The following is a 24,269-nucleotide window of genomic DNA, read 5'->3' as shown; positions in this document are numbered from 1 at the left end:
ATTTAAATTTTTTAAATTATATATCAAAATGTAATGGGTGTCAGAGAAATGCCGCAATAAAATATGCTAATAAAGAAGCTATAAAATCTATTACCGAGTGTTGTATAAATATCCTACAGGGTAATGTCCCTCTTTCAGAAAACGAGAAGCGGCGGTTGAAGAAACATCGACACGCCATAAGACGAGTTACGTCGAAAATCCCTAATTCAAAAAAGAAGAAAATACTAATTCAAAAAGGGGGCTTCATCCCTTTACTCCTTGGACCCTTACTATCTATCATCAGCTCAGTGGCAGGTGCGGCTATAAGTCGCGCAATAAAATAGAATGGCACGAAAAATGTTATTAATTTCTGAAGACACGTATAATAGGTTAAATTCAAATAGCGGTTTCAAAGTCGACACTTCGATGGAGTTAGAGAAGGATGATAAGTTGAAATCTATTATTAACGATGCTAAATTAAACGATACTGACAAATTATTAAGATATAACCAGGTACTTTCGAGGGAAATTAGTAAAACGGCGAAAAAGAAGAAAGTGAAACCAGCGAAAAACCAGAATTTGAGTTCTGAAATCGTCTCTTCGGTCCCCTCCTATAGTGCAGTAGATTGTTTGAACTTGTATAAATGGATAGACCATATATCAAAAATAAGATGGACACACGCCGGGGAATTACTATATGAGAATCGTAAAATCGTCGGTTCCAATATAATTGATTTATTGGCTTATACTGCGGCGAGTTCTAAAAAACGGTCGCTCGTCATTGGCGCCTCACAGTTTTACAAACTTTTATATGAGGCTAATGTACCGCGAGCATTAATTAAAATTAGAAAAACAGACCTACCCCCACCTGAAAAAAGTGAAACGAAGAAAGAAAAAGTGGAGAAAGAAAAAGTGGAGAAGGTGAAGGAGGATTATTATTTCCCATCCCAGACTGGTGAAGGTTTCAGAAATTGGATAAGCTTGTAGCATTTGTTTTTTTAATAAAATACGTTTCATTTACATTCAACATTTCATTCATTTTAAGTAACCCGACATGGAAGGTTGTGATAACCAGGTGGGTACTTTTGTGGCGTTAGCCAGCCTAGTAGACACATTTTTTAAATCACCTAAAATTTTAACTGTAGTTTTAGTAATTGTTATATTCCTAATTATAGAAGTTAGCGACTTTCTCTTCTGGCATTATAGTAGTGTAACAAACCGCACCCTTAATGGATAGACTAAAAGAGATTTATTCCAAGGTTTCTGACCCGGGTTCCTACGGGAGTGTTCTCGGGCTATACCGAGCGGCTAAAGAAGATGGGTTAAAGGTTACGGTAAAAGACGTAGAGACATTTTTAAAAACCCAAGATACGTATACATTACACAGGAATGCTAGAAAAAACTTTAAGAGAAATAGGACAATAGTTTATGGGATTGATGAGCAGTGGCAGATTGACTTAGCTGATTTGAAAAGCTTAACTCGTCACAATAAAGGGTTCAGATACCTTCTATGCTGCATTGACGTTTTCAGTAAATACGCCTTTGTGGTGGCTACCAAGGACAAGAAAGGACCGACCATCCTTAGGGCTTTTAAGGCTATTCTAGATTCTGGTCGATCGCCAAAGCGAGTGCAAAGTGACCACGGAAATGAGTTCATATGCAGGGATGTTCAGAGAGAGTTGAAAAGAAGGGGGATTGAGTTCTTTGCCCCGGATTCCGAACAGAAAGCTACGATAGTTGAAAGGTTCAACAGAACTCTAAAAAGTCGCATGTACCGGTATTTCACGGAAAACAATACCCATAAGTACAATGACGCTCTTAAAGACATGGTTCAAGCTTATAATAACAATTATCATCGATCCATAAAGTGTAAACCTGTTGAGGTCACGCCCGAAACATCCAGACGGGTATGGGAAAACCTTTACGGGGATATAGACTTCTCTCCACCATTAAAGTATCCTTTCGATATTGGTGACGTAGTTCGGATAAGTAAACATAAGAATATTTTCGAGAAGGGTTACTTGCCCACGTGGTCGGAAGAACTTTTCAAAGTGGTGGAGAGATTACCCCGCAGTCCACCGGTGAATAAGATCCAGGATTTGAGTTCGGAACCAATTACCGGTATTTTTTACAAGGAAAAATTACAGAAAGTGGGTAAAGACCTAAATTCTAGCGTGTTTAAAATAGAAAAGATCTTGAGGAAACGTCGCAGACCCGACGGGACGTTAGAGAAGCTAGTACGTTGGAAAGGATACTCTCCGTCTTTTGACAGTTGGGTTCAGGAAATAGATATAGTATGAGCTTTTACATCACTTTACCTTCCGACTCGTCGATGAGGTATTTTCCCAACAATACGAGAAGTAAATTCAGGACATACCTCCCTGAACCCGTAAAATTGGAAGGATTTTACGAAGTAGGCTTAGCGGAAATTAGCTACCCGCACACTTGGGATAATTTGAGTAAGACATGCTCTCTTATACTCGTGAGTAATGGTAAAGTAGTATATTCTACAATTATAGAGTTACCCGCTGGATATTATGGTAATATCCAGGACCTTATCGAGCAACTTAACTACGTCGAGGATGACGTGTCAGGCGTTATTTCGCGTGAACCTTCAATTCCCGCCCAGCTCAAGTATTCCTTTAGTTACATAAAACGCATACGAAGAGTACAAATTTCTCTCAAAGAGGATTATTTGTTAACTATACCGGGGGAGTTAGCTGTTATTCTTGGATTTTCGAGAGATTCCACAGAATTCACGACTTTTTCTCAGTCTACCATAGCTAAGTACCCCTTTGACCTCGACGCAGGAGTTCATTCACTCTTTGTTTATAGCGACGTGGTCGAGAGTAGACCCGTGGGGGATGTATACATACCTCTACTCAGAATCGTTAGCGTGCAGGGTAATGACGGAGAAACGGTAGACAAAGATTTTCCTAGACCACACTACCTCCCCCTCGCCTGCAATACTTTCCAGTCAATTGAAGTTAACATAATGAGTGAGCTCGGTACTCCCATAGAGTTCGCTAGAGGGAGAGTTCACGTTACGCTACATTTTAGACCACGTAGGATGTGGTCACCGTTATAAATTAAAAGGTAAACGGACTCGAATATCATTCACACTTGAAGTGTTAGATGAAGAACATCGTCAAATCAAATATGTCCTTTAACCAATCGGACTACGATCAACACTTTTTAAACCAGATCGGACATGGTGGGAAATTTGATTATTATAAACACTTTCATTCCCAAATTGGTAATTCTTTGGCAGTATACAGGGGACTGCCGGTGCAACACGGCTACGGACTGGGAAACCTGATTTCATCGGCCTTTCGACGGGCTATGCACCTACTCAAAAGGGGTGCCACATACCTCGGAAAAAAGTTTTTGAACACATGTGCGAAGGTCGTGACTGACGTAGCTAGCGGGATTCCTGTAAAAGCATCTGTAAAATCTCATGGAAAAGCCGCGGCTAAAGACGTCGCCCTTAGTGCGGCGGAAGAAATCCGAAAAATGACGGGGAATGGTAATAAAAGGAAGCGTAGGTCTAGATCACTCGTCAGTTCAGTCGTGACAGGGAAGAGGAAAGCAACATCCTTTAAACATCCAGATATTTTTACCTAAAAAAATATAATGACACATGTCCACCCTGGTTCGCATGGGTCAATCAGTAGCGAAGTCGAACTTTTCGACGTACCCCTTACCAATACCAGTATTCTGAGTGGAGAATGGGTCGAATACAGCCCAATATCGAACATTAACGAAAATTCGACAATCACGTTTACCGTAGCTGGTAGTTCCGACGCGTATTTGGACTTGTCCAAGACTTTACTACATCTCCAAGTCAGGAATGTTAACCCGGCTGATGGGACTACAATTCCAGCCGCTGCTGATAAAGTGGGACCGGTAAATAATTTCCTGCATAGTCTTTTCAGCGAAGTACACCTTTCGGCGCAAGAGAGATCGGTTACACCTTCACCGCAAAACTACCCATACAAGGCCATGTTTCAAACGGCGGTGACATTCGGAGGACCGGCCAAAACTAGTTTTCTTACTAGTTCCATGTTTTACAAAGACACGGATGGAAAATTTGACGAGTTGGATGAGAACAATGGGTTTAAAACACGAGCGGCCTTTGCTAGAAAAGGAACAATAGATATGGTCGGAACTGTACACTTGGATCTTTGTCAACAACCTAGATATATTCCAAATATGACGAATCTTAAATTCAAGTTTGTTAAAAGTCCGAATGAATTCTGCATACACGCGGAAGGGGTGGTTAAATGGAAAGTAGTTTACGAGTTGGCATCTCTTCATGTTCGCAAAGTAAAATTACCCTCGGAAGTACTTATAGCGCATGCCAAATGTCTGGAACTGGCAACTATGAAATACCCAATTATTCGCACGGAATGTAACTCTTTTTCAATTAACAGTGGTACCAAAATATGCGTTAGAGATAATTTATAAATAAATAAATGTACATTATAAGTTCAGCTAGCTAATTGGACCAAGTCATCTTGCGATTTATTGCCACTTATCTAACGCCTTTACAATGCATTCATGGGTCAACTACCTAAAAGAGTTCTTTTCGCTCTTGTAGACCAGAATGCTTATTTGGGTGAATACAAAAAGTCCCCGTTTAATTTTCAACATTTTGATTTAAATCATATTGCCTTGTACCTTGACGGAGCTAGCGTCCCTCATAAACCTCTTACCCCGAACTTTTCTGGTGGTCAATATATGAGATCTTATACTAATCTCTTTACTCAAACCTCTCAATGGTTATTGGACGAGGGAAATTACATTTCACGGGAGGAATTCCCCAATGGGAATTGCATATTTGCTTTTGATTTAAGCGCCGACCTCAGTAGTTCAACTTCTCAATTTCAATTGATAAGGAATGGTAACTTGCGATTGGAATTAAAATTCGCCAAGGACTTACCCAAGACTATCACAGTTTTATATTACTCCGAGTTTCAGAATTTGATCGAGATTGATAAAAATAGAACTGTTATTTACGATTACAATTAAAAAAAATGGACACACTGCAAATAACTAAAATTATGCAAAGGGATGAATTCACCAAAGATCTGTTTCGAGGTGTTTATGCCGCAGACCAGCTACCCCGGAAAGTAAAATTTTCCCTTCACTCTATATTGTAAATACTGGCTCGTCAAAAACCGAAGGTTTGCATTGGACTTGTATATATTTTTCAAGTCGACAAAATACAGAGTTTTTCGACAGTTTCGGAAACCCTCCCGACATGTTTGAATTTAATGATTTCGTGGAACGTAATAGTCTTACTGTAACTTTTAATTCAAAGCAGTTTCAAGGAGATTTCTCCAATACTTGTGGTGGATATTGTATTTATTTTTCTTTGTTCAGATGTAGAGGTATTAAATTGTATGATATTTGTTCAAAGTTTAAAACTGATAAAGATACGAATGATAAAATGATATCGGAATTTATGTATAAGAGATTTTCAATAAAGTTTTTTTAAAACAAATACAGAGTCTTGAATATTTTTTTACAGATAACCACGCGCCTCGCACGCGCGCGGGATTTAAATATTTCCCCGCGCGGATTAATTCGCAAGCGCGCGCGCCGTCTCGCGGGGAGGCCTGGCCCCTCTCCCCTCCTCGTACATGAAAAATTGAAAGAGTAGGAAAAATTCGAATAAGAATACTTTAACATATTTATTTTATTTTCAACAACATTCAAAAATTTATTAAAAAAAAAGAAAGAAAAAAAGTGATCAAGTTTATATAAATTTACAAGAAAGACATTTAAACAATTCTAAGTTATTTATTAAGATATTTAAGTTACACAATTCAAAAATAATTCAAGAGAGAAACCGGGCTATGCCACGGAGGAAAACTCTCTTTTATAGATCCCTAATTTTACAATGTCCCAGCGCGTAAGTTGATACACCGTCGATGATGTAACGTTTATCATCGCACGGGTTCAAGGCAAGTTTCGTCTGTCTTATGGAAAAAAACTCATGTTTTAGGCTGACGATTCTTTTCACTTCCTCTACGGTGAGTTCCCGCTGTAATAGACACGCCTTATATTCGGCGTGGCGTATCTTCTTCTGGACTACTCTGCGACAGATTCCTTTAGCCGTTTTCTTTTCTCCCTTCGCAGACAGTATGGAGTACATCTTAGGCCTTAACCCGCAGAACTCCTGGATAGGTGTCCCATTGAGTTCGTCTTTAAACTTCCCAAGGACTTTCTTATTTTCCTCGCTGAACAATGGATGGTCTCGAGGGTAGTCTGAGAAGTCAAACATATCCTTGTTCTCGGCAAAGTCCCTGGGCAAGTCATCGGTGAATATCTCGTAGGTCAGCGAGTCTATAATGAGTTGGAAAAAAAACTTTAGTTGCGGTTAGGGGATAAAGCGCGAAAAACATGATTTAACACTTACCAGTATCCGTGAAAAGAAGTTTAGCGTCTTTTTCGTATCTTGCTCTTATAGTATTATAATGAAAGTCGTACATAATCAACTTTGACAAATCTAAGATAGCGAACCCTGTGTAAATGGGTCTATCTAAGGTTAAGACCTTATGCAGTGCGTGAATCCCGACCAAGTCGTTTTTGAATACGGTAAATCTTTGGAATGTAGGTGAACTTGCTTTTTTAATGGCGCGTTCCCTAGTTTGTACGAGATCTAAATTTATACGGTTGCGGATATTCTCCATGGTTTTCCCAAACACAGAGTTGTTACAAAGCTTGAAAAAGTCTTTTTCAAAAGCGTTGACCGCTAGCTTCCTCTTCTCTGTATTAAATTCTATGAAGGGTTTTAACCACGCCCCCTGTTCAAAAGTGAGAATTTTATGGATTTTCCCCAATTTCATCCCTAATGAGAGATAGAACTTAAGGTTCCGGTAGTGTAGGACATATTTCTCTCTATTGTAAAGCGTCGGTATTAGTTTAGGGAGGCTATCTTTTATCTTAAGATTTAGTTTGTTTAATTGATCTACCGAAAAGGGTGATAGTTCGTCCACTTTAACAACTCGCTTTTCAGGGGCTAGGGGATAGCAATTATGTTCCTCGTGTAAATTATCAGGATATTCGAGATCTACTTCTAAAATAAATCCCTGGGAATCGTCGTCGGGATGGTTAAGAATAATTTCTCGAGTGTAATCCTGACACGGGTGCAACCATCGAAAGCCTCCCATAGGCAGGTGGTGGCACATGAAAGTTCCGAAAAGGTTATTACATTCTAAATAAGTGATGTAGGAACTAGGTTTGGCAGGGTCGTAGGTTTCGGGGAGATCCTTATTATTGGCTACCGCTAACCTATGTGTAATAAGAGATACACCCCCTCTAATTCCTTTCTCAATGAATAGATGCATGTCCGGATCAAGGAATAGTTCCAATTTTACCCCGGTCATACGTAGAGCACTTTGCCAAGCGAACCCGGGACCGGTAAAGGCGTGGGCGCAGTCTAGCTTGTAGTACTCTAAACACATAGCCCGGAAGTTCTCAAATACATCCGCTAAGAGTAGAACGTCGGTTTGCACATACAAATCGTGGTACTCACCGAGGTTAGCGATTCGGAATTCCTCCCAAACCTTTTGAGCATGGGAATAATCCTCGTCACTAACCCCTTCATCAGTCAAGGTGTTGAAAAAGTCTTCTTTAGGTGGCAACTCCGTCTCGCCGAATTTCCTCTCATCGTCAAAGTAATCGTAAGGGTATACCTGCTTCCTCAACAGGTACGTCACCTCCTCGGGTTTGAAGACAGAGTTTAAGCATTTAAACTTGTCCGCTCCTCCTCGACTCAAGTTGAAGACTAGAAACTCGAGAGAAGCTGGCATGAACCTGATTGAATCTAAAAAGCGTAGACTGCCCAAAGAAAACGATATGTAGGTTTCGGAATTGGTGGGTATGCACTTGATATCCCGGTCCTTAATTAGTCCAATTTTGTCCATTATGAGATGGGAGTCGTATCGGGATAGATTATGCATAAAGACGGGAACAAAGTTCGGCGTCTTCAATTTGAGGTTACACGAATTATGGGCCGCACCCCTGTAGGCTCCATTCGTGTGATCGTGATCCCTCACTTTGTGGTTATCAGGGGTGAACTTTTTCCCGCATATGTAACAAACCTGAGCCGAAACGAAATCCGCTACTTCCTGGTCAGTCAGATTCATGGGCGTGTTGTCCTTAAGTTTTCTCTGGATAATTTCATCTTCGAGTAGAAGTTTTTGTAAAAAACTTTCAGCAGCATCCATGCCCCGGCACGTAACGGGTTTCGACACTGTTCCATCATGTCCAACAATGACGTAGCTGTATCCGCAGGCAATGTGCTGCGAGGTTTTGGTGGTTGAAGAGAGGTTGACGTCCGGATCACACCTATGTATTTTTTCGAGAACTGACTCAAAATCGGCGTAAATGACGAATTTAACCTGACGAAATAGAAAATAGGAAACGTATTAATATCAGCATTTTTTCTTAACGTGATAGTTAAAGTTACTTACATTTTGCTCCCAGGCGATGTTTTTAAATTCTAGGATGGGTTCCTTTACCGGCATGCGAATTTTCTGGGGGCCATATATACTACACTCTTTAACGTGTTCCTTGTGGTTCTGTTCGGCATTAGTACCGGAGAATCGGTGAAGGCAGTAACGGCAATAATAGGCTCTTCCGTCATGTTTCGTTAAATCCGACATGAGTTGGCTCAAGCTTCGAATTAAACAAAAGTGCTTCTTTTCCCCCTCTGTTAATAACAACAGGTCTACCTGACGAGGTACGTCCACCCTGTTCGAACTTACACGCAGCGGAAATATCTCGTTTTCATAGCCGAAAATATTGATCGATAGATTGTTATCTCGCTCGAACTTTTTTAACGCATCCTCCTTTATTTCAACGGGGAATGTGATTGCCGATGTTTCTAGTTCATCTTGGTATCTCACGTACTTTTCGACGTCATTGGGGTGATTTCTGCTGTTGACGGGGTGTAAATGCGCTAAGACTGACCACAGGAAGCATTTATTGTCCGTGTTTTTAATGTTAAGAATGGCCAGTTTAGAAGCTAACTTTTTAGGGGTTGCGAAATACGTACCCCCGTGTAGTGGCATATAAGCTATTATATTAACTTGTAAAAATAAAATTCTATCGAGAGTCCAACCACTACCTCTTCCCTCAAATTCTTCCATTAAGCGACGTAAAGTTAGTACTCCCAAGTCAATTTGTTCCGGAATAATACCCGGATTTAAAATAATAAGGTTCCGTGTTCTATGGTATATTAGACATTCCACATCCTGTTCTGAATTTCCTAGCTCGCGCGTGTAACGAACGCGAACTGTTAGGTACCACTTTATACCTTTATCCGATGCTAGTTTGTTTCTTAGATAGTTTTCTATAGCTAATCTATGTCTCTGAATATACCGATCTACGTCAGTTTCCACCCTTGCGGGTGTAAATCTGGCGCAGAAGATTGCGTTAGCCAATACGTTTAGCTCTTCCAGTTCGTCGGGAGGAGGTTCATCGGGTACGGGATCCTCCTTCTCTTCTCTATCCATCAGGTTATGAATGTCTTGATTGTCTTGACTTGTCAGGTCAGGCAGTTCGTCCGGGTCGTAAAAGTGTTCCGGAACATGGGCATTCAATTCGTCTTGGTTGTCGAACCGTTTGAAGCAAATGTAGCAGGACACTTTACCGGGCGAGGTGTCGGTCGACGTGATGTTCTCGGGTTGATTCCCTCCTTTAAGAATGGTACTCTCTTCTCGGTCCATCAAGGCGTGCAAGGCTTGGTTTTTCTCGTCGTTCAGGTCATCCAGCGAGTCTTGATAAGGAACGTTCGTCACCTCACGAGCAACATGCAAAGGAGATGGAACATCTTCCTGGTCCATCGGATCAGGCAAGGCTTGGTTCCCTCCTTCGGACAGCTCGCCTAGTTCGTCTGGGAGAGGAATGGACCGCGCTCCACTAGCGTCGTCAGACAGAGAGTAGACACCCGGCACGGGAGGGGCGTTATACGTCGAGGTCGAGGCGACGGCAATCGGAATTGGGGAGGGGTGCGTAACTTTTTGTTTTTTAACCCGCCGTTGAGTGGGGGAATTATGGGAAGCTAAATGCTTCTGTAAAGTAGCACGTCTAGTAAATGTAGACGGACAAACGGTGCATGGGAAATGAACCCCTTGATGCTTTTCCCGCTTATGTCTTAAAAGATCCTTGTTTTGAATATATTTACGTCCGCATATATCGCACATCACCATTTTAAACGGTTGATTCTATCATTTCAGGAGGAAAAATAATAATAGAACTATACCCTCTACAAAATACTGCGTTTCTAATGAAGTGAATCGTAAAAAAAAATCTTACCTTGTGCATTCAATTTCGATGTCCTTTCGGAGGGTAGAGTATTTAAAAATACTTTTTGGGAGCAGCTCTAGAATTTCGGTGGGAACTTCATAGTCTAAAGACAAAGTATCTTCTAGCGTATAGGGGGGAGGCGCTTTTATACTGTTTTCCAGTTTACTTTAGTCGTAGAATGCATGATTAATGCACTGAAATGGGTTTCTCCCATGGTTTTACCAATTTCTACAATTTTTCCAATCAATAAAACCGTTTTGCACTATTGCTTACCAGACATGATTAGAGGAACGTTTCCATACTTTTTATCTGATACTTGAACATGCGCGTGGGAAGAGGGATTGATATCTTCGCAATATCTGTCTGTTGAAAATAAGATTACCATCTTCCGATATTTGTGCGACGTTTAGGGGAAACATTTACTTACTCATCGAAAGAAATTGTAAAAAAAAATTTTTAAAATCAATACGGAATATCTGCCTTTCTAAACTAATTTGTTCACCCCATGGAAAATTTAACCCCTTATCAGTTAAAACTATGATGCTTTTTATCGGTTTGAGAGAAAATATGATGATAAGATTTAAAATAGGCTTACCAATAATTAAAAATGTGCTTAAAATATTATATAAACCTACATACATTAATTAGAAACACATTACATTCAATCATATTTTATTCAGGATTCTGTAAATATTGTTTAGCATTCAACACATTCGCGGAAAGCATTTGCTTACAGAATGTAGTACTTAGAAATGTTTTATTATTAAGGGAGTTAAGTATTAATTCTAAATTTAAATTCGACACGGCGTTACAATAATGCATGTCCACTCGGTCCTTCCATTCCTCCATGATACAGTCATGTTCCAGTTGCGAGGGGTGGTCGATAAGACATCCATTACAGCTGCCAGCGATGAATTCGGTCAGCTGTTGGGTGACTGTTTCCCTGATGAGTGCATCCACCCTTTTTGCCTCGGCGATGAACGTTATTATTTGAACGTGTACTCCCAGCAATTTTTCCCATAAATATGGGCCTATGGCGAATCCCGTCTTGGTTGGGTAGAGGTTTGCGTAGTCCGCCCCCTTACCCCGTACCATCTGTCTGATGTTCAGCATTTTCCTCTCCTGATAGGTAACGAGTTGAATGCGTCTCTCCTCCGATCCATCGAAGAAGTGGGTGCTGGGTTCGACATCATCCCTCTCGAAGAAATTGTTGACCACATCACGCATATTGTAAAGTTGAAGGTATTCAGCTTCACTCAGCGAGATTCCAGTGGACTCGTCGGTCATTCCGAGTCTAACCTTGCAGTCCGGTGTAATGCTGCATGATTTGGTGTGGGAAAGCTCAAACATGTGGGTGTTATCCCTGAAAAGATACATTAAATATGTTAAGAGGGTAATGGGTTTAACTATAACACTAAGATTTAAAGTAAAAATGAATTGTACTTACATTTTTCAAATGTCCTGGAAAGTCGCAAAGTGTCAATATACGTCGTCTTGGAGAAAGGCTTGGAGAGTTGTACCTTATCTTTAAACCTACCCCGTCTTTTATACCATCCTATCACACGTCCTATCATGTATATTTCATCACCGACCACAACGCCAAAAGTTAACATGACGCCTGATTTTCTTAATTTCTCCGGCCACGTCATGGAATTATCCCTGAAAATTTCCACGCCATTCACAAAGTCAACATGGTGTCAAGCTTTCCCCTGGTTTCCCCGCCGAAATTGAAAATTTCCACGCCATTCACAAAGTCAACATGGTGTCAAGCTTTCCCCTGGTTTTCCCCGCCGAAAAATCTGGCGTGAGGACTCCATCTTGGTGTCAGGCGCCAACAGCGGCAACGGCGGCAACAGCGACAACGGCACCAACTTGGTGTCAGGCGCCAACAGCGACAACGGCACCAACTTAATGTCAGGCGCCAACAGCGTCATCAGCGGCAACGGTGGCGTCTCACCGGTTAAACTGTCATTTTCTATCTACTGAACCGTCATCTTTTTTGCCTGTGAGCCTTTTCCAAAACATGATCAGTAGAGGTGCAAATGTTTTGCGAAACCTACTACGAATCTAGGACTGAAAACCTGCTCTCTGGTAATTCCCGATTTCTAGTGGTCATAAACACCGCGGAATTGAGTTCTTTTACACTCGGTTTTCACTGGGCAAATTTCTTTGCGTCAAGAATTTCGCTAAAAATGAAAAGAAGGTAAGGCAATTTTTATCCACCTGTGTTCGGTTTCCACTGGGCAAAACCGTGGTGGAAAGGAATGTCTATCCGAACTGAACCGGCCCGAGTTAAATCCGCACTCATCTGCTTTTTCACGATAGAGGATGACAGTATCGTCGAAACTCCAACCATGATTAAGTATGTTGCTTTCCGAATTTTTTTCTCTCTCGTATACGCTTTTCTAATCTCGTAGATCTTGGTAGCTCTCTTAGATAAGACTTGATACTGACTTTAATGTATAAGGGTAGTTTTTTGATTGGCTATATTTTAGTATTATGTTTACAAATTTTGAAAATTTCGATTGTACTACAATCCGACACCCTAAAATGTGGTTAAAATTTGAAAGAGATCATTGCAATAGTTTTTCTTCCAGAAAATAAAGTGGTTTTCATTTCCACAAAATAAATCACAGATTTCGACGAAAAACCGGGAATTTTCCCGTACGAATGAATAACATGAGAAAAATCTGCTGTGATAGCCGAAGTTTCTCGACCATTTTTTGAGAACTATATGCTCGATAGGTCTGAAAACGGTTTTAGATCAAAGGTTGAACATTAAATTGGTGCCTTTTGAAGTTTCTTTAAAAACAATTACGTACAAGTATTGTTTTTCATAGTTTTAAATACATACTTTGAATTGAGTGGTTTACCCAGAAACTGTGGAACACACGACTTTTTAGTGGTATGGGTTAGGTAGTCGTTTCACCGCGAATAAAACGCCCTTACGCATAACTAAAGTAAGTTAGCTAGATCACCGACTGCTGATAATTAAGGTACCCTACCGACTGCTGGTAATTAAGCTAGTTTAGCGACTGCTGGTAATTAAGCTAGATTACCGACTGCTGGTAATTAAGCTAGATTACTTACTGCTGGTAATTAAGCTAGATTACCGACTGCTGGTAATTAAGCTAGATTACCGACTGCTGGTAATTAAGCTAGATTACCGACTGCTGGTAATTAAGCTAGATTACCTACTGCTGGTAATAAGCTAGATTACCGACTGCTGGTAATTAAGCTAGATTACCGACTGCTGGTAATTGAGCTAGATCAGCGATGTACGCACAACGCCCTAAGACTTTCTCTCCTATGGTTTCCAAACAATTATAATTATAATTAAGACTGAAGTACAGATATTAATAAAAACTGTCGTTGTAGACGAAGACGGGAAAGTCTAAAAGATAAGTGTGGAAAATTGCCTGAAGTACAGATATTCAAATTTTCACTTTTGAAGACATAATTAAATAACATCAATTATTTGAAAAAATTCTGATCTTACTTTTTTCACCAAAGTTTCATTTACCCAAAATATTTTTTAACAATATTATCAAAATATTTTGCTCTCAATCGTAGTTCTATTAAAATGGCAACTTCAAAATGGCAATTTTTTAAGGGATAATTGGTTTTACTTTCGTTTAACATTTGCTTTAGGACTGATCTGATATCTGAAAACATTAGCTTGATGATTTTACATTTAATATTTTAAAATTGGAAATACTGCGAAGCGGAAAATAACATAGGCCTTTTCATTGTGAGGTATTTTTAATGTCGAAAATATCTGTAGTGTTCGTGATCTGTGAGAGCTATACAACACGTTTATTTTCTAAACTTTCGAAATCTTCACTATTGACGAATACGTTTTGTTAATTTTTCATACGATTTATAATTTATCAGCTCTTAACAATTTTTTGCCCATTTTATTCTCTTTATAGGGCCGATTTCTCAACCTAATTGTAAGTTTTTAAGAGAAAATAAAATGCAATGCTCACTTTTTTTTCAAATAATTGATGTTTTAAAAATTTGTCAAGAGTGAAAATTTGAAGATCTGTACTTCAGGCAATTAATTTTCTACATTTATCTTTTAGACTTTCCCGTCTTTGTCTACAATGACAGTTTTCAGTATTAATAAGTTTGATATGATTGGATTAATTAATGTGAAAAAAATTAAAGCAAAGGTCTCGATTTTTTCAACTTCATGCTCTTCTCCCTCCTTTTTTAAATACCTGTGTTTCCGCGCGAATCGTGGCGCCATCTACATGGTAATATCTTCGATGAAAACATTCTTCTGCACTGGTAAAGCTCTATCCATATTCTACGTCATTTTATCTTTATCCGCACTCGAAAATTATCCACGCAGAATAACAGTAAATGTTCTATGTCTTTATAGGTTCAATAGAAACAAAAATTATTTTTGTTTTCGTTTAGGCTTGAAGTGCAGTAAAGGTTTTGGAGAGCCCAACGAAACAAAAGGTTCTTATTGTCTCTTTAGGTAACTAGCAGAATACATTACCTTATGTTCATGACGTTTTTCATGAAAGTGGTTGCATTGGTTGACATAAAAAAATATGCAAAGTTCGGTAAGAAAGTGTTTTTTCCGTAATGTAAGGGCTTTTCCAAAGTGTGCGATCGATGGCAAATAAATTCCAAATAAGAAAGAGAGCCCAAAATGAGTGCCTTTCCTTTGTTGAAAACGGTAAGTTGAGGTAGTCCCCTGTTTTCGTGCAATTTTTCTAATCTTCGCTCGTTTTCTTCAAAGAGCCTTTCATTAGTGCGCTGATAAAAGGTGAGTTTGAATTGTAGTCATTCATATCAATCATAAAATCAACTTAAGACTAGGTTGAAAATTTCTACCTAGTTTAAAGTTGATGGAAAGTTAGCATGATGCGCGAATTTATGAATTTAAAGTCGGATATCGAAATAAACTGTCGCCACTATCAATGAATTTCCGCCTCCGTACTTTTGAGTTACTTGGTCATAACTCATCCTACATTTGATACGTCACAACCTCTCGCTACTTTGTACGTGCTTCTTGTTCACCGGCTACGGATTACGCGAAATAATTTTAGCACTGTGATGGGCAGGGTTTTATAGATTACCCGTAATCACTTTCCAATGTACCGTCGTGTACAACGACCACACTTAGTGACCAGCCCCTCGGATCTAGCGGGTGTCAAGCCATAATCATGGCAAGGATATCATTACTCGTTCTTAAATAACTTTATTATTTTTCATGATTTGTAATTCAATGGGGACACGTCTTAATTACTCGCCTTATATTGACCGAAAAAATGTGTCGGTTTTTTCTAACAAAGTATTGGGGTCGACATTTTCACACGAACACCTTAGTCTAATCGAGCGTGGAATTCAGATTTCAAAAATGTGGGAAAGAAACGGTGTAACCATTTCAATCGAAAGGGGGATCCGATTCATCCTCGCTAATACTATTGGCGAATAAAGAGCTGGAGTTTAAGCATAGCCCACTCTATCATGATGGAACATAAATGTTGATAATTAATTTTAGAGATTGATTCCACGGTGTATATTCATTCTGTAACGAAAGAGAGCCATTCGCACTCTTAATGATTTCGTAACAAAATTAATGTTAAATGTGACGTCACCCATTTGTCTTGGACCTATCAGAAATTTAGAAACTCCCGCCTACCTTTGGAGTGTGACGTATTTCACGGACCATCCCTCGACAGATTTTTGAAAAGTCCATCAATAATGAAATAGCGTGGTTATTGGGCCCAACTGACTGGAAAATATCAATGAACATGGGGTGCACAACATAGGGTTACGAAGATATATCCCCAAACATTGACCCCTATAGCAAAGAAAAATCCAACAATGTAGAGTACGACTTTAAACCGAGTATCCACCTTGTTTGAACTATTAGACAATTTCAATAGCCTTCAATCTAAAAACATTTAGTACCTTATCTGCGTAAAGTTATGAAATGTGTAGAAGCATGCCTACGACGAGAATGTTAAGCCAATCCCAAGTTTCATGGTGTTTAGCTAACTAATTACCGCACAAAAATAAATTCAAAAATTGTTCGAATGCAATGGATGCTGGGAGATTATCAAGCACCATGAAACAACATTACCGTCGAAGGCATACATCTATACATTTTATACCTTTCTGCTGAGCAAAGGTACAAAACGTTTTTAGATTGAAGGCTATTGAAATTGTCCAAAATCTCTAAACAAGCTGGTTACTTGGATTAAAGTCGCACTCTACATTGTTGTTGGGGGCCAAATCTCCGTAAGCAAATGTTGTACACCACATGTTCTTTGATACTTTCCACTCAAAGGCCCAAAAAACACGTTCCTTCATTATTGATGTACTTTTCAAAAATACCCTGTATTTATATGTTGTTTAAAAGCATTTCGGGTGGCCGTTGGAAGCAGAAATCATTGCATCAACAAACGAGTATTTTCTCTACCTCTAGAACCTAACTATTTCCGTAATATTTAATGAGTATCAAAGTCACCATTTTCTCTGTCAGACTTTATCTCCAGTTCAGGGAACCGAACAAATAAGAATGCGCTTATCAAAAAGCGACATTTTACCTCAATGAAATGATAGAGTTCAAAGTCATTAGGTTCAAATAAAATGGGCATGTCGGGATATTTTAAGATATCGTTTAAGTTATTTATGTTGCGATCAATGTCCACGGTGAGTTTGGTCGAAAGGTTGGCTTTAAAGTTTTCACTAAAATGAAACAACCCATAAAATAGATGGACAATACAATGTTCTTGATAGTTTCGCATTTGTTCTCCAAAACATTAAAGACATCAAGGAACGCCCGGGGTAGTTGCGGCACGAATTGTTTTGCAATCGCAAAGATGAGTTTCCAAAGAGTGTAATTCAACAAGACAATGAAAATCCACACCTATAAAGTCAAAATACGCCTACGGGTGTGAGACTTGACTTTTCGGTTTCATAGCAAGTTCGAGCCGTCACAATTTCTTAATTCCAGTATCAAGTAAATGTGATGTTGCTTACTCGAACCTTTTTCACAAGTCAAAATATTTTATTCGAGTCGTAAAGTGAATTTGAAACTTAAAAGAACTTCCTTATATTAATATATTTGATGTTTCAAATTCAGTTTTGTTATTAGTACAGGCAGAAGAGAGTAAGGACGGCCTTATAACCCAGGTTTTACCCCCCTTCTTTCCCCTCTTTCAGGGGGGGGTTAAACCTGGGTTATAAAGCCATCCTTGGGGTGGGGGAGATGGGGGGGGAATTGAGGGGGAGGGGGACAAGATGGGGGGAATTGATGACGTGATGGTTTTGGCGGGAAATTTGTATTGTTGAGCCACCTGGTGGTGGTTTTCTTGATGACGTCACGGCTAATTTTTTATGACGTCACTTGGATGATTCCTGGAGGGATAGGCTTATGCTATTGTAGGCTTATGCTATTGTAGATCCTGAAAAGGATAGGCTTATGATAGGTTATTCTAGGCTTATTATAATTATGAATCAGAATTTTAGTCAAAAACCTTTAATGAACACAATCAATTCCAATTAATTCGCGAATGTAAGCGTCGTTATTTAAGCAAATGTAGAATAAATTATATAATTGTAGCTTACGCGTCAAGTTTTTGTCACGAACTAAGTTACAAAAATCTTCGAAAATGCTCGAAGGAACTATACACGCTGCTAGGAAATTTTTTACACGGTCCCAATCATTGTGCGACATAGTACCGCGACTTACATAATAATTTTGATATATATCATTCATGCGTTTTACAATAGCTTCGTACATGCATTTAATAACTTCGGCTTGATCATTTAAAAGCTTGAAGTGAAATCTCATAAAACTAAATTTCTCGTTCAGTTTCCCTGCCTCGGCCTTTGTTAGAGTGAATACGCTACCATCGTCTAATACTATACTCCCCTCCATAACGGTTATTTTTATTTTCAAGTTCAAGTAACGATAATTACCCCAGTCGCCACTTTCCATAGCTGAATAGATCTCCGTCCACTCCTCCATAAATTCCTTCAAAACGTCTTCCGAGATGTTGACAATAGTCTCATCCTTTTTTGTCAAAAGCAGGCTTGGCTCGTACCCATTTACTCCAAACACCGCCGAGCATTCAGCCCCGAGTCTAACACGGGCGTTCATGCGGTAAACTAAAACACGACCTCCTACTTTGGTGGACATTCTTACGGCAGGTCTTTATTGCGTGATTTTCTTGAGAGTGCGGGGTTGATAATTAGCCTGCGGGTATATTGACTGATGCTTTTCTTTTTTTATTGTCCTTTATTGCCCACCCCAATAGGACCTTAAAAGGGGGCGTAGCTAAACCAGTTGTATTGTTATCAATGGAATCTGAGTGATTTATGACTCACACCAACGTGTTAAGACATTCCATCGGCTTTTTATTTATACGTAACCATGGTCAGACGGATCTATGGCCATAAAAAGGGACAGAACTTGAACAAAAGAATTTATCCCCATCCGTTTTTATTTTTACTATAAAGACGTGTTTTAATGGGTTTTGGGGTATGGTCGAATCAGTTGTATTGTTATGAATGAAATCTATTTTCGAATTTATTGCTTTGTTAGTTGGTGACTCTTCCTACCACGAAACATTTAATTGATTCCAGGTGTTTGCCCCGAAGGCATTATCCTGACAAGTCTCAACATGTTATGTCTTTGTTGCGGTACCCGAAATTAAAGTAATATTTTTAAAATACCAAAATGCAAATTCAACTAAAAATACAGTTACTAGGATGAAAGTAACGGCCAGTATTTTCCCTGGCTTTGAAAGAGCTTCGCGAATTAACGTCTGCTTAGTAACAGCATCCATTACAATCTAACCTTTCATCCCCTTATTTGGGATATAAATAGCGTCTGATTTGGTCCGGACCTCATTTGATTGTTAGACACCGCCAGGATAAGATGAATCGAGAAATTACCCGTCTAGAAACGTTTGGTGCATTTGCGAGTACGTTTGTAAAACCGTCAGAACTAGCCCGTCATGGGTTTACTATTTAAGTTCGGGGACGGACGCTGTTAAATGCCATTTTTGTGACTTAACGCTACGTGGATGGGAACCTAACGATCATGTTTTCGAGGAGCATCAGAAATTCAAGGCAGACTGTCCATTACTTCAAGGATTACCAACAAATAACATGCCTAAACCCATTGACTAAAGACATGCCACCAAACAGAAAGTACAGAGATGTCCCTCAAGAAGAGTGGGAGAAAGAAAAAGTCATTCCGCCAACCCAACCCATACCAACAACACTTACTCCGAATGACGATATTGTACTAAGAATTAAACGTGTTAATCTCGAGAAAGCTATAATTGAAATGTTTATTCAAGAACTTTTGCGACATGAAAGTTAGATCCAATTGTTGTAATATATTCCATACCTTATTACGTTTTTTAAATTATGAAAGAACCAATCAAAAAACTTGAAATGTAACTCGAAATAAATATAATTTTATTCCTTAATTTGTTCTTTGTAATGCTATTATGATTGATTTAATATCGGAAGGCTAGAAGACGTACAGGATCGCCCACATAGCGTCGGTCCTTTGCCCTGATACACTATGATTGGCAGAATCTCGGTTTTTGAATGATAGGACACCTTCACGTGACTGACTCCAACCACCTCGATCTTGTGTCCGGAAAATGATTTCAATTCTACGCTCGACTTCTTTAGGTCGTCCTTCTTGATGATACCCAGGGCTTGGTGATTCGGCATTAGTGTAAAGGCTCAGCCGGTGTCCACCTCCATTCTGACGTCAACGCCGTTAATCGTGCAGTTGATCCGATATGGCTCTGGTGCAGCATCATCTTGTTGTCTGGAAGGTAGTTGGTAGACTTCGTTTTCATCGGATGTACTTGTCAATGCGAATACATCATATTCCGGATGCGTAGCCTAGTCATCAATGATCTGATTGGTTTGCGTCTCGTTCCGTTTTGGACGACTGCTACGGCAGGCTCTCGCATTGTGTCCCTTTTTCCGGCAGTGATGACAAGTTGCAGTTTTAAATGGACACGTGGCTGGAGAATGTCCATCTCCGTTGCATCGCGTGCATGATTGTTCGCTTCTAGAGTCTCCATTCTGATTCTTCTGGCCGGGTTTATTGTTTCGGTTAGGACGTTTCTTCTTCGAGAGTATCGCTACCGCCTGTACTGGCTCGACTTGACGTGTGCCTCCTTGACTTCTCATGACGCAAGCATTATTTGTTGCCTGTTCCATGGCCTGTGCTATGGACATAGCCTTGGTGAGAGTAAGGTTGTCCTCGGCTAGTAGTCTCTTCTGTAATGAATCGTCGTTACATCCACATACCAAGCGATCCCTTAACATGCTGTCCAATGAAGTTCCGTAATTGCAAAATTCGCTAATACGTCGCAGCTCGGAGATATATTTCGCTATGGTCTCGCCTGGTTGTCGATTTCTGGAGTTGAAGACGAATCGTTCTACAATCTCCGATGGTACAGGATTAAAGTAATCAGTGAGGGCTTTGATCAGTTCGTCCTACGTCTTGTCTGTAGGTCTGCTTGGTCCGACTATGTTCCGTATGGTAGCGTATGTTTTTGATCCAATGACAGTCAATAACACCGCCTTCTTTTTTGCGTCCTCAGTTATGCTATTTGCTATGAAGTATTGACCCAGCCTTTCCGTATAAAGCGTCCATGACTCCGTTTCTTCGTCGAATTGACCGAATTGACTAGTGATTGACATAGTTTCTCTGGAACTTGTTGTCTCTGTCGTGATGAGCCTGGTTTCTTCTGGGAATCTTCTTGCGTGGCAGTGATAGCGTCGTAAATCGGGAAGTGCTTGTTACTTGTACGGTTACTTAATGCATCTCGCCTCCGTCGCCAATGTGTTGTGTTCAATTAATAATGAAACAACTGTTAAAATAACTTAATCATAGTTTATTGTCGATATGATTAAAATACAATACAGGATCTAAGCTACTAGGAGACTCGTCGATAACTGATGGTGTTACAAAGGTTGGCTTGCTATTTATACAATATTGTTATCAGCTAATAGACTTATAATAGGCCAATTGATTTTTTATAGAGCGCGTACATAACAGCTTCCCACCTCAACCACTCGATGGCTACTTTAGCCGTGAGGTGGAACAATTCCAATTGAATTTGGCGCTAGGTGGTCCTTCCTGAAAACGGCATTGCAGAGCCCGGCAATTGTCACGGCAGTGTTAAAGGGGTTAACGTCCGCAATCTTCTCAAAAATCTCCCTGTACTTTAAGCACCCCTCTCTTAAAATCCTAACGTCCAAACGGCAATAATGTATCAATTCTTCAACATAGTTGAAACCTTTTTTGGCTTCAACTTGTTCGTTGTACCATGAAATTAAAACCGAGCGTTGTTTTTCGGTTAGCCTGTCTGGCGCGTAAGATTCTAAAAGAGGCATGCTTTCCCTCAAGACATAATTTGTACGCGTAGGATCTTTTGGATCAACCGAAGGATGGGTCTTAGCTTTTTTAGCCGCGGGGTGGGCTTTAGAGTCGGTAACCTGCATGAAACAATAGTGGGGGTGTGGGTTGAATTTATTGCAGATGACGCAATAGACTTCCCCGCAGTTGTGAGGTGACTTGCGTTTCCCCATATCTATTGTTTTTGCGCAACGGGGACATTTAAAAACCCTTTGGCATACGGATAAAGTTTTGCTTCCACTAGCCTTATGGGCGTCAAAGCATTCTTGCCCCCTAAAGTCGCGATGGCAGGTCCCGCATCTAATTTCTCCCCCCTCGCATTCCTCGGCCCTTTGGCAGGAATAACAATACTTGTTGCAAGCGTGGTTAAAATCTAAGTTGTTGTACCCCACAAGGCACCTCTCGCAGAAAAAATCAAAATGAAAGAGAGGTTTAGGTTTAGTGATGACGTCAAAATGATTTTGATAGTTAAAAAGGTATAGCCGCGGCTTTGGATTACCATCGGCACCGACAATGAAATCTGCTTCCCCGAAAATACGGTGGGGGACGTTTGCTCTAACTGTAAATACTATTATTTGGTAATCAACCAAGTATGATTGAAATCGAGGTAGAGCACCCGCCCCCGCGCATTCGTCCAATGGTATTTCCGCTGCCTCGGCTAATTCCTCCGCCATCTTTCTAAGCCTCTCTCCTGATTTTTTACTAATATCGGTGCGACATAGTGTTTTGAAATCCGCCTCGAGGCTTTTGTCAAGGGGATACATTGTATGATCCCTATGTATTCTAGCAAAAATTAGAGCATGTGGGAGACATAGCCGATCGTTATTTTTGATTTGTATAATGCATTTCTTCTCCCTGGCAAAAGTCTAGAAACTACAGATTCCAATAGCCTTTCCTCGGCGAGCGCCTTGGGGCAACCTCACGCGCTGTATGTTTATTCCTATAGGTTCGAGAAAAAACTTTGACCCCCCTTCGGAATTGTAAGCCTTATCAGCGACTACTTCTAATATAAATCCAATATCTATTTGGTCTCTTCTTCTAAAACTAAAGTCCGCGGTTTGAATACCTGGATAACTAATGCTTGTCTTTGAAATTGCAATCATGTCATCGGGTAAACAGTCGTCTAAAACGTACTATAGGAAGTCGCTTACAGATTCGACGATGTTATGGTCGAATTGTACCTCCATTTCCCATCCATCAAGATTAAAATTGGGGAAGAGCACTACCCCGCTAGAAATCACGTTTACACCTGGTGGTGCAACTAGCGGAGATGGGGGTGGAGGTGGAGGAGTAAGAGCCCCAACCCCTACCTGTCCTTCCTCTCGATCCATTGACTCATGTTGAGATGGAGATATGGGGGGAGTACAATACCCGTCTAAGAAAGAAACATCGGCGTTTAGAAAGGCCTCCTCCAGAGGCGATAAAGGAGGATGATAGCTATTGTTAGCCCTAGACTGCCCGGGGATAATGTTAAACATAGACGGGGGTGTAGAATAGTTTGCCATAAACGTGTCATCGGCATTTAAAAAGGCTATTTCTAACGAGTCAGGAAAGTCGACTAAAAAACTATCATCTTCAATAGGGAGTTCAATTTCTACATTAGAGTTGGCCATTGCGATAATTTAAAAATACAAATACCACAAAATACTAATAATAAATCTGAATAGGCTTAAATAATAATACTAAAACACAAAAATATACTAAAATACTAAATTAGTAAAGTATTTATATAAAAAACTGAAAACACTTGTAAAAAATTTAAAATACTAAAACACTTGTAATACTAAGAGTTAAATACTAAAACACTTGTAAAAACTAAGTTAAAATACTAAAACACTTGTAAAAACTAAGTTAAAATACTAAAACACTTGTAAAAACTAAGTTAAAATACTTGTAAAAAATTTAAAAAACTAAGTTAAAATACTAAAACACGTATAAAAACTAAGTTAAAAATACTAAACCACTAAGATATGGGCACGGAATAACAAACAAGTTTTGTTTGGGAGCAGAAGATTTCTTGGCTTGCATCAACAACGGTCAGAACTAAACTGATGAGTAGCCTAGACTGATCCGCCCTTTTATACTTTCGTGATACAATTAGAAAAATAGATCCAACTCAATGTCATAAACATGTCTTAACACGTTTGGGCTAGTCATAAAACACTCTAAATATAAATTCCATTGATAACAATACAACTGGTTCGACCACGCCCCCTTTTAAGGCCCTAAACCACCTGGTGTGGGGTCCAATTAAAGAATTGACAAAATAAATTCTTTTTTTCAAGTTCAGCCCCTTTTAAAGGCCATAGACCTCTTGGAATGCCCCAAAAGGACAAAGGGAATAGATGCTTTTGTTCCAGTTCAGCCCCCCTTTTCAAGGTCATAAACCAACTGGTGGGGTGGCCCAATTAAAGAAAAAATAAATTCCAATGCATCTAAGGAGCCCGAGGTCATTCACCCCTCCCAAAAGCCATAAATCATTTTGAGGAACTCTCAAGACTGAAAATAGGAATGATTTGAATAATTTTGATAAGTTTATTTC

The 24,269-nt window shown here is 39.7% G+C and overlaps 4 protein-coding genes across 4 annotated transcripts; 2 read left to right on the top strand and 2 right to left on the bottom strand.

Moving 5' to 3' along the window:
• Nucleotides 1-1,208: 1,208 nt before the first annotated feature.
• On the top strand, nucleotides 1,209-2,279 carry LOC149594027 (uncharacterized). Its single transcript, XM_089861666.1, has one exon. The coding sequence runs from the start codon at nucleotides 1,209-1,211 to the stop codon at nucleotides 2,277-2,279; it is 1,071 nt and encodes a 356-aa protein (XP_089717792.1).
• A 1,333-nt stretch (nucleotides 2,280-3,612) lies between these two features.
• On the top strand, nucleotides 3,613-5,010 carry LOC149594026 (uncharacterized protein F54H12.2-like). Its single transcript, XM_089861665.1, has 2 exons — nucleotides 3,613-4,390; nucleotides 4,580-5,010. Exons 1-2 carry the CDS (start codon nucleotides 3,613-3,615, stop codon nucleotides 5,008-5,010), a joined length of 1,209 nt encoding a protein of 402 aa, XP_089717791.1.
• A 754-nt stretch (nucleotides 5,011-5,764) lies between these two features.
• LOC149594025 (uncharacterized) lies at nucleotides 5,765-10,314 on the bottom strand. Its single transcript, XM_089861637.1, has 3 exons — nucleotides 8,463-10,314; nucleotides 6,404-8,390; nucleotides 5,765-6,330 (listed from the first exon to the last, which is right to left on the bottom strand). Exons 1-3 carry the CDS (start codon nucleotides 10,200-10,202, stop codon nucleotides 5,864-5,866), a joined length of 4,194 nt encoding a protein of 1,397 aa, XP_089717763.1. The 5' UTR covers nucleotides 10,203-10,314; the 3' UTR covers nucleotides 5,765-5,863.
• Nucleotides 10,315-20,034: 9,720 nt separating this feature from the next.
• Nucleotides 20,035-21,009, bottom strand: LOC149594024 (uncharacterized). The gene is made up of 3 exons (XM_089861664.1): nucleotides 20,807-21,009; nucleotides 20,269-20,722; nucleotides 20,035-20,199 (listed from the first exon to the last, which is right to left on the bottom strand). The coding sequence occupies exons 1-3, from the start codon at nucleotides 21,007-21,009 to the stop codon at nucleotides 20,035-20,037; spliced, it is 822 nt and encodes a 273-aa protein (XP_089717790.1).
• Nucleotides 21,010-24,269: the final 3,260 nt, after the last annotated feature.

The sequence above is a fragment of the Phalangium opilio genome, unplaced genomic scaffold, assembly GCF_054372755.1.
Source record: "Phalangium opilio isolate 3A_F unplaced genomic scaffold, DU_Popi_V2 ptg000483l_1, whole genome shotgun sequence".
NCBI lineage: Eukaryota > Metazoa > Arthropoda > Arachnida > Opiliones > Phalangiidae > Phalangium > Phalangium opilio.
Note: the sequence above shows the minus strand (reverse complement) of the source record. Positions and strands in the feature narration are given on the sequence as shown.

Excerpts from the sequence above, each read along its gene's own strand:
- LOC149594027 (XM_089861666.1), top strand. The coding sequence starts at position 1,209 with ATGGATAGACTAAAAGAGATTTATTCCAAGGTTTCTGACCCGGGTTCC.
- LOC149594026 (XM_089861665.1), top strand. The coding sequence starts at position 3,613 with ATGACACATGTCCACCCTGGTTCGCATGGGTCAATCAGTAGCGAAGTC. Across the intron at positions 4,391-4,579 it reads CCCAATTATTCGCACGGAAT|ACCAGAATGCTTATTTGGGT; the intron begins GTAACTCTTTTT and ends TCGCTCTTGTAG.
- LOC149594025 (XM_089861637.1), bottom strand. The coding sequence starts at position 10,202 with ATGGTGATGTGCGATATATGCGGACGTAAATATATTCAAAACAAGGAT. Across the intron at positions 8,391-8,462 it reads ACATCGCCTGGGAGCAAAAT|GTTAAATTCGTCATTTACGC; the intron begins GTAAGTAACTTT and ends CTATTTCGTCAG. Across the intron at positions 6,331-6,403 it reads ACTTCTTTTCACGGATACTG|ACTCGCTGACCTACGAGATA; the intron begins GTAAGTGTTAAA and ends AACTCATTATAG.
- LOC149594024 (XM_089861664.1), bottom strand. The coding sequence starts at position 21,009 with ATGTCAATCACTAGTCAATTCGGTCAATTCGACGAAGAAACGGAGTCA. Across the intron at positions 20,723-20,806 it reads AGCAGACCTACAGACAAGAC|AAATCGACAACCAGGCGAGA; the intron begins GTAGGACGAACT and ends CTTCAACTCCAG. Across the intron at positions 20,200-20,268 it reads GCCGGAAAAAGGGACACAAT|GCTACGCATCCGGAATATGA; the intron begins GCGAGAGCCTGC and ends ATTGATGACTAG.